We start from the raw sequence: 8,650 nt of genomic DNA, 5'->3' as shown, positions 1-8,650 counted from the left end.
CTAGCCCCGGCCCACTAGCTTTTCTGAACACGGTGTCCCTGAACACGGTAACCTTTAGCCGTACCTTTATCCTATTCCTCCTCTGTTCCTTTGGTGATGAAGAGGTTAACCCAGGCCCTGTAGCCCCCAGTTCCACTCCTATTCCCCAGGTGCTATCATTTGTTGACTTCTGTAACCGTAAAAGCCTTGGTTTCATGGATGTTAACATCAGAAGCCTCCTCCCTAAGTTTGTTTTATTCACTGCTTTAGCACACTTAGCCAACCCTGATGTCCTAGCCGTGTCTGAATCCTGGTTTAGGAAGGCCACCAAATATTATGACATTTCCATTCCCAACTACAACATTTTCCGCCAAGATAGAACTGCCAAAGGGGGTGGAGTTGCAATCTACTGCAGAGTTAGCCTGCAGAGTTCTGTCTTACTATCCAGGTCTGTGCCCAAACAGTTTGAGCTTCTACTTTTAAAAATCCATCTTTCCAGAAATAAGTCTATATAGACTTATAGACCCCCCTCAGCCCCCAGCTGTGCCCTGGACACCATATGCAAATTAATTGGCCCCCATTGATCTTCAGAGTTTGTACTGTTAGGTGACCTAAACTGGGACATGCTTAACTGCCCTTGACCAGCACAAAAACATCATGTGGTGTACTGCATTAGCATCGAATAGCCTCCGCGATATGCAACTTTTCAGAGAAGTTAAGAACCAATACACACAGGCAGTTTGGAAAGCAAACGCTAGTTTTTTTAAACAGAAATGTGAATCCTGTAGCACAAACTCCAAACAGTTCAGGGACACTGTAAAGTCCATGTGGAATAAGAGCACCTCCTCCCAGCTGCCCACTGCACTGAGGCTAGGAAACACTGTCACCACCGATAAATCCACTATAACTGAGAATTTCAATAAGCATTTTTCTACGGTTGACCATGCTTTCCACCTGGCTACCCTTACCCCTGTAAACAGCTCTGCACCCCCCACAGCAACTTGCCCAAGCCTCCCCTATTTCTCCTTCACCCAAATCCAGACAGCTGATGTTCTGAAAGAGCTGCAAAATCTGGACCTCTACAAATCAGCTGGGCTAGACAATCTGTACCCTCTCTTTCTAAAATTATCCGCCGCAATTGTTGCAACCCCTATTACTAGCCTGTTCAACCTCTCTTTCATATCGTCTGAGATCCCTAAAGATTGGAAAACTGCCGCGGTCATCCCCCTCTTCAAAGGGGGAGACACTCTAGACCCAAACTGTTACAGACCTATATCTATCCTACCCTGCCTTTCTAAAGTCTTTGACAGCCAAGTTAACAAATAGATCACCGACCATTTCGAATCCCACCGTAACTTCTCCACTATGCAATCTGGTTTCCGAGCTGGTCATGGGTGCAGCCACGCTCAAGGTGCTAAACGATATCATAACCGCCATCAATAAAAGACAATACTGTGCAGCCGTATTCATCAACCTGGCCAAGGCTTTCGACTCTGTCAATCACCACATTCTTATTGGCAGACTCAACAGCCTTGGTTTCTCAAATGACTGCCTCACCTGGTTCACCAACTACTTCTCAGAAATAGTTCAGTGTGTCAAATCAGAGGGCCTGTTGTCCGGACCTCTGGCAGTCTCTATGGGGGTGCCACAGGGTTCAATTCTTGGGCAGACTCTTTTCTCTGTATACATCAATGATGTCACTCTTGCTGCTGGTGATTCTCTGATCCATCTCTACACAGATGACACCATTCTGTATACTTCTGGCCCATCTTTGGACACTGTGTTAACTAACCTCCAGACGAGCTTCAATGCCATACAACTCTCCTTCCGTGGCCTCCAACTGCTCTTAAATGCAAGTAAAACTAAATGCATGCTCTTCAACTGATTGCTGCCCGCACCCGCCCGCCCTTTCCAGCATCACTACTCTGGACGGTTCTGACTTAGAATATGTGGACATCTACAAATACCTAGGTGTCTGGTTAGACTGTAAACTCATATTAAGCATCTCCAATCCAAAATTTAATCTAGAATCGGCTTCTTATTTCGCAACAAAGCATCCTTCACTCATGCTGCCAAACATATTCTCGTAAAACTGACTATCCTACCGATCCTTGACTTCTGCGATGTCGTTTACAAAATAGCCTCCACCACTCTACTCAGCCAATTGGATGTAGTCTATCACAGTGCCATCCGTTTTGTCACCAAAGCCCTATTACTACCCACCACTGCGACATGTATGCTCTCGTTGGCTGGCCCTCGCTTCATATTTGTCGCCAAACCCATTGGCTCCAGGTCATCTATAAGTCTTTGCTAGGTAAAGCCTCGCTAGTATCTCTACTTGCACATTCCTCTTCTGCACATATATCACTCCAGTGTTCAATTACTGAAGGCATGAAGGGCTTATGTTACTTTGGATTGTGTTCAATGAAAATGATAGACCTTTCAAACATTGTATGCAAGATTATCAACAAGTGACTTGATACCTACTGTGCCAAAACAATCCAGAGTTGTTAAACGGGAGTGATGAGTGTGTTGATATAACAGTAATATTGTCAAAATTCTGCTTTAAACAACCATGACGTGAGGCAGTTTGGAACTCGGTAGGAAGTGTTGCAACAGAGGACAGGAGATTGTTACGTGCTATGCGCTTCAGCACTTGGCGGTCCCGTTCTTTGAGCTTCTGTGGCCTACTACTTCGCTAGCAGGGCAGAACTTTGGTGCCATGTTGAAAGTCACTGAGCTCTTCAGTAAGGCCATTCTAATGCCAATGTTTGTCTATCGAGATTACATGGCTGTGTGCTCGATTTTATACTCCTGTAAACAACAGGTGTGGCTGAAATTGCCAAATCCACTCATTTGAAGGGGTGTCCACATACTTTTGTATAAATAGTGTATTATGCAATAATTAAGAGTAGGCAAAGTGATTGTGTTAGGCGAAAATTATATCAAACGTTTTACCATTGCAACATTTGCTGTACAGTCACGTTCACTGTGGTTGTCTGAAGCGTGCTATAGAGTTCACAGCTGGCGATGCCTTACCCATCATCCAATGGTTTACCTCAAATTGTTGTGAATACCAGCTGAGATAAACTTTAATGAGTTGATTTTACTTCTGGCTCAGACTTTGTCTGGGCAGTGTCTTAACATCATCTTAAAACCTACTTTGAGCTGGGAATTGTTTTGTTATTGTTGTAAAACAGGTTTTAAAAGGATTGCTGGGACCTTTTCTGAGATGCTTTGTTGATACCGGCCCAGGATGGAATTATGTGATCCTTCTTTTAACCCATGGGAATTCCCACCTAGCTTACTACTTTAAATGGTGAAAGTCCTCAATGGCGCTGCCCATGCTAAAACTGACTTATGGGCACTAGTCCTCTATCTATCTCTATGGTTTAAACCCTGAAGGTTGAAAATAATAAACTTGCCCTTCATAAATCTGAAGAAAAAAAATCTGAAAAAACTGGGAAGGGGCCCGGGGCTTTGTGGGTAGGAATACCACAAACCTTCAGGGATTGTTTGGGGGAAGTTTTTTAGGACAACCTCAGGACAATGTTAGGATAACCTCAGGACAACATTAGGACAACCTCAGCTGAGTCTGAATGGAGCACAGTGCAGGGATAACCCTGCAAGGCTTTATTTAGCTAAAATGAGGCTTCTCTTTTACTTTGAAGACTTTTATTTAAGACAGGGGGGTGGCCGTAGCAGGATATGAAGCAATTTGAAGGAGAGGTAAACAGGAGCGAAAGCGAGGAAGAGAAGCGAGGAAGAGAATATATAGAAAAACAGAGGAGAAAAAATGTGCATACATTTTTTGTCTGTGTTGACATGATGCTTCACAGGCCAGCTTTTTGTGTCTCCAGTTTGAGGTTGTGTGTGTGTTGTGGTGGGGATGGAGGAGAACCACACAACAGCAGCAGAGACAGAAATAGCTCTGTATCTCCTGAGGAAGGAGGAGATCATTTCTTCTCTCCCCCTCACCCACCCAGTCTCAAATCCTTCACCATCCTTCCCTTCCCCCGTCTCCTTTTTCCTCCCGCTACTTTCTCCATCTTTCTGTCTCTCTCTCTCTTTGCTCCCTCTCTCTATCTTTGTCTCGGTTCTACAGACACACACTGGTAGGAAAGACCAGTCTGTAGTCATTAGTTAGAGATGACCACTGTCTAAACAGCTCAGCAGTCTGTGGGTCAATAAATCAAATCAAGTCAAATTATATTACAAACCTTACAGTGAAATGCTTACTTACAGCCCTTAACCAACAAGGCCGTTTTAAGAAAAAGAAGTGTTAAGTAAGAAATAGATAAGTAAAAAATAACGAATAATTAAAGAGCAGCAGTAAAATAACAGTAGCGAGGCTATATACAGGGGGTACCAGTACAGAGTCAATGTGCTGGGATACAGGTTAGTTGAGGTAATTGAGGTAATATGTACATGTAGATAGAGTTAAAGTGACTATGCATAGATAATAAACAGAGAGAGACTGATAGAGACTGATGGTCAGGTTAAAATGTGCTTTTCAAGTGGATTAATAAACATCTGTGTGTGTGTGTGTGTGTGTCCTTTTTATTTCTTATTGAAGACCAATATTTACCCAGCAGCCCCAGGGTGAGATTACCTCATATCTTAGTACAGCTGTGCTTTCACAGCATTTCCACGACTACCACCGGAATGTCACCGTTTACCCGCCTACCAGGACAACAGAGAGAGAGAGAAACAGAGAGAGAGAGAGACAGAGTGTGTGAGAGAGGTGTGGGGCAGGTCTTGGGGAAGGGGTTAGAGATTAAGGAGAACCACTAAACTTTGAGTGCTGACATACATGCACCTGAACACACACACACACAGTGGTGGAAAAAGTACCCAATTGTCATACTTGAGTAAAAGTAAAGATACCTTCATAGAAAATGACTCAAGTAAAAGTCACCCAGTAAAATACTACTTGAGTAGAAGTCTAAAAGTATTTGGTTTTAAAGATACTTAAGTATCAAAAGTAAATGTAATCGCTAAAATATACTTAAATATTAAAAGTAAAAGTAAAAGTTTAAATAATTTCAAATTCCTTATATTAATAAGCAAACCAGACGGCATCATTTTATAGTTAAAAAAAAAAAAAGATGGATAGCCAGGGGATGACCAGGGATGGCAGTAGGGATGACCAGGGATGTTATCTTGATAAGCGTGTGAATTGGACCATTTTACTAGCCTGACAAGCATTCAAAATGTAATGGGTACTTCTGGGTGTCAGGGAAAACGTATGGAGTAAAAAGTACATTATTTTCTTAGGAATGTAGTGAAGTAAAAGTAAAAGTAGTCAAAAATATAAATAGTAAAGTTAAGTGGTGTAAGTACTTTACACCACTGCACACGCACACACACTGTTGTACTGTTGCTCCCCCAGACCCAGACTGTATGACTTTTCTGGGACTGTGGTATGGATGATGTTGCTTCTTTAGTATGAAGTGTTGTGAGTTTTGTGAAGAGGGTTGTGAGTTTGCACCCCAGGTCATGATGAAATTTCCCACAGTGTTCCAGTGTGAGTAAGGTCCATTCCCGAGGACCCCTAGTTAAACCCTGGCCTTCTCTCTTTCTCTCCTCTCCTTCTGTACTTCTCTCCTCCTCTCCTGTCTTACTCTGGCCTCTCCTCTCCACATCTGGTCTCCTCTCCTCCTTTGGTCTATTCTCCCTATTTCCTCCTCTCCCTCTTTCCTCCACTCCTCTCGTCCTTTCATTCTCTCCTCTCCACCTCTTATCCTCTCCTCCTCCTCTCCTCTTCTCTGGCTTCCCATCCAGGCCCATACTTTTGTGTGGACACTGTCCTCCTACCATGGGAACGAGCAGCTATTTACACTAATTTGCAATAGAAAGCCTTGTGGAGGATAGCGACAGTTGGGAATGTACTATTTGGTGTCTTTCCCTCTCTGGCCTGTGTAAGTGGTAGAAGTGTCATTATTTAGCCTATGAAGCGAAGGAGAGAGAGGAGAGCAAACAGGACTGAATGATCCTCAGGTTGGACTGACTCTCCTCTTCACTACCTCATTAAAGCTTGAAGCGTTCAGACGAACAACACATCAAATGGTGAGCCCGACCTTAGGCTACTACTCTCCTATCCTACCCAGCTCAGTTCACTTCCATGGAGATCAGCTCACAGTTAACTTCTGAAACGGACTCCGTTTAGAAGTATAAGGACATGAAAGGCGTGGCGCTGGGGGAGAGGAGAGAAGGGATTTATTAAAACAGCAGGACAGATGACGGTTTGGTGGTTGGACTCGAGCCAAAGAGGACCTCGGAACGCACCCATTCGCAGCCTGACAGGATTTGGAAACGTCAGGTGGGGAGTGGACTAGACAGCTATTCAAAAATCATAACAAGAACATTAAACAAGATTGGTGTGTCTTTCATCCAATATTTTGGCTAAAAGATTTTACTACGCTTTTTAAATTAAACTCATGATCCTTTGGCCCCAACTGCCTACATAGGATTTGAAAATCTGGAATAACGGTAGGAGGATTGATGTCTTCCACCACAACCAAGGCAGGCGACTGTGTCCGGTTATTATCAGGCTTAAAGTGAATGGTGTTGGAGCGTTTACCTTCATGGAGTCAGACCCTAATCAAGTCACGGCTCAGATTATAGATTATTGTGCTTGACTGAGTTCCTAAAGTAACAGGACTATATATTCATTAAATTAACTCTCCCTCCAGACAGAGAGGCTGCTGAAGCCTTGAAGACTTGTGAGTAGGTGTGTGTGTGTGTGTGTGTGTGTGTGTGTGTGTGTGTGTGTGTGTGTGTGTGTGTGTGTGTGTGTGTGTGTGTGTGTGTGTGTGTGTGTGTGTGTGTGTGTGTGTGTGTGTGTGTGTGTGTGTGTGTGTGTGTGTGTTATAAATGGAGAGGCAGGGCCGTCTTGGGGACTCGGCACTGTATGACTTTGTCAGTGATATAAACCTCATGGAGATTCACCCAAAGTCCACTTCGGGTTCAAAACAGCTCATGGACAGCTTTCTCCCAGCCACTGGCTACCGGGGCCGGTACTACAACCTCTCCTATGTTAACGGGAGCCACCGGGAAACAGATACAAGCGAGGGGGAACAAACCGGACACGGACATCCACTGCATGAGATGGCCACAGGGAGCACATCTGCCTACACCTACTACAGCCCAGGCTCTTTCTCACACACATCTCACACACACACCTCAGACACACACACCGGGCGGTCGAAGCGGAGGCGTGTGATCAATGTGGGCCAGCGTCAGGCGGCGAACGTCCGGGAGAGGAAGAGGATGTTCAGTCTCAACGAGGCATTTGACGAGCTGCGGAGAAAAGTGCCAACCTTTGCTTACGAGAAGAGGCTGTCACGCATCGAGACGCTCCGCCTCGCCATCGTTTACATCTCCTTCATGACGGACCTGTTAGAGAACACTTGACCTGATCAGGATCACATAGATCCATCAGGGTTATCAGAGCCAGGTCGATTAATCAGACTGGTTAGTTTGATTGATGCTTCACCTCGGCATCGTTTACAACTCCTTCATGACGGACCTGTCAGAGAACACCTGACCTGATCTATCAGGGTGATCAGAACCAGATTGATTGATTAATTGGTTAATTGATCAGATATTCAGTTCATGGCGGACCTATACTGGTAAACAGCTGATCAGGATCTATCTGAGTGATCAGATATCAGATTGATTACATTGGTTATATCATATGTATTTATGGAATATAAAGTTTTAGAATGGGGCTATGGTTGTTAACATATATACATTTAATATCAAGTAGCTATTTATGCTGTTTTTATAGTGTTGTAGAAATGTGTTATTAACATTATCCCAAGTGAAATAATGTGTGCCAGAGCAACAACAAAAACAGTTGTTTTGTTTTAATAGGTTAAACTGGGTTGATTTTCAAGAGATTAGAAAACTTAACTGATGTTAGAAAAAAATATGTGGGTTAGGGGAGGGAACAACAGGATTCAACCCAATGGGGTTAGTCTGTGCATAAAAAGGGGATCCAGATAGGGACAGATTTACTTCTCATGTTTATATATCTATCAAGGTGCTAATTGCATGAGAGGGTTTCAGGGTAGAGATAAAAGTGTTGGGTAGGAGGGTGATTTGAGATATTTACCCAGAGGAGGCTGGTGGGAGGAGCTATAGGAGGACGGGCTCATTGGAATGGCTGGCATGGCATCAATGGAACGGTATCAAACACATCAAACATATGGAAACCACATGTTTGACTCCGTTCCATATATACCACTCCAGCCATTACAATAAGCACATTCTCCTATAATCCTCCCACCAGCCTCCTCTGGATTTACCACTTAGGGAAAAGTTACCTCGTCAGACCCCAGTGTGTGTGTTTGTGTTTGTGGGTGGGTGGGTGGGTGGGTGGGTGTGTGGAATGCCCGCGTCAGCAACTTAGCCCTCCTCCTTTTATAGGAGAGAGTACGCCACCTAATGGCCAATACAGTCCCTTCAGAAAGTATCACACCCCTTGACTTTTTCCATATTTTATTGTGTTTCAGCGTGAATTTAAAATTGATTACATTTAGATGTTTTGGTCCCTGGCCTACACAATACCTTATAATGTCAAAATGGAATTCTGTTTTTTCAAAATATTTACAAATGAATAAAAAATGAAAAGCTGAAATGTCTTGAGTCAATAAGTATTCATATC

General features: G+C 43.7%; 1 protein-coding gene across 1 annotated transcript; it reads left to right on the top strand.

The window, feature by feature from the left end:
• Positions 1–5,895: 5,895 nt before the first annotated feature.
• LOC129820374 (fer3-like protein) lies at positions 5,896–8,324 on the top strand. Its single transcript, XM_055877442.1, has one exon. It carries the CDS (start codon positions 6,856–6,858, stop codon positions 7,393–7,395), a length of 540 nt encoding a protein of 179 aa, XP_055733417.1. The 5' UTR covers positions 5,896–6,855; the 3' UTR covers positions 7,396–8,324.
• Positions 8,325–8,650: the final 326 nt, after the last annotated feature.

Source organism: Salvelinus fontinalis, chromosome 22 (assembly GCF_029448725.1).
Source record: "Salvelinus fontinalis isolate EN_2023a chromosome 22, ASM2944872v1, whole genome shotgun sequence".
NCBI lineage: Eukaryota > Metazoa > Chordata > Actinopteri > Salmoniformes > Salmonidae > Salvelinus > Salvelinus fontinalis.
Note: the sequence above shows the minus strand (reverse complement) of the source record. Positions and strands in the feature narration are given on the sequence as shown.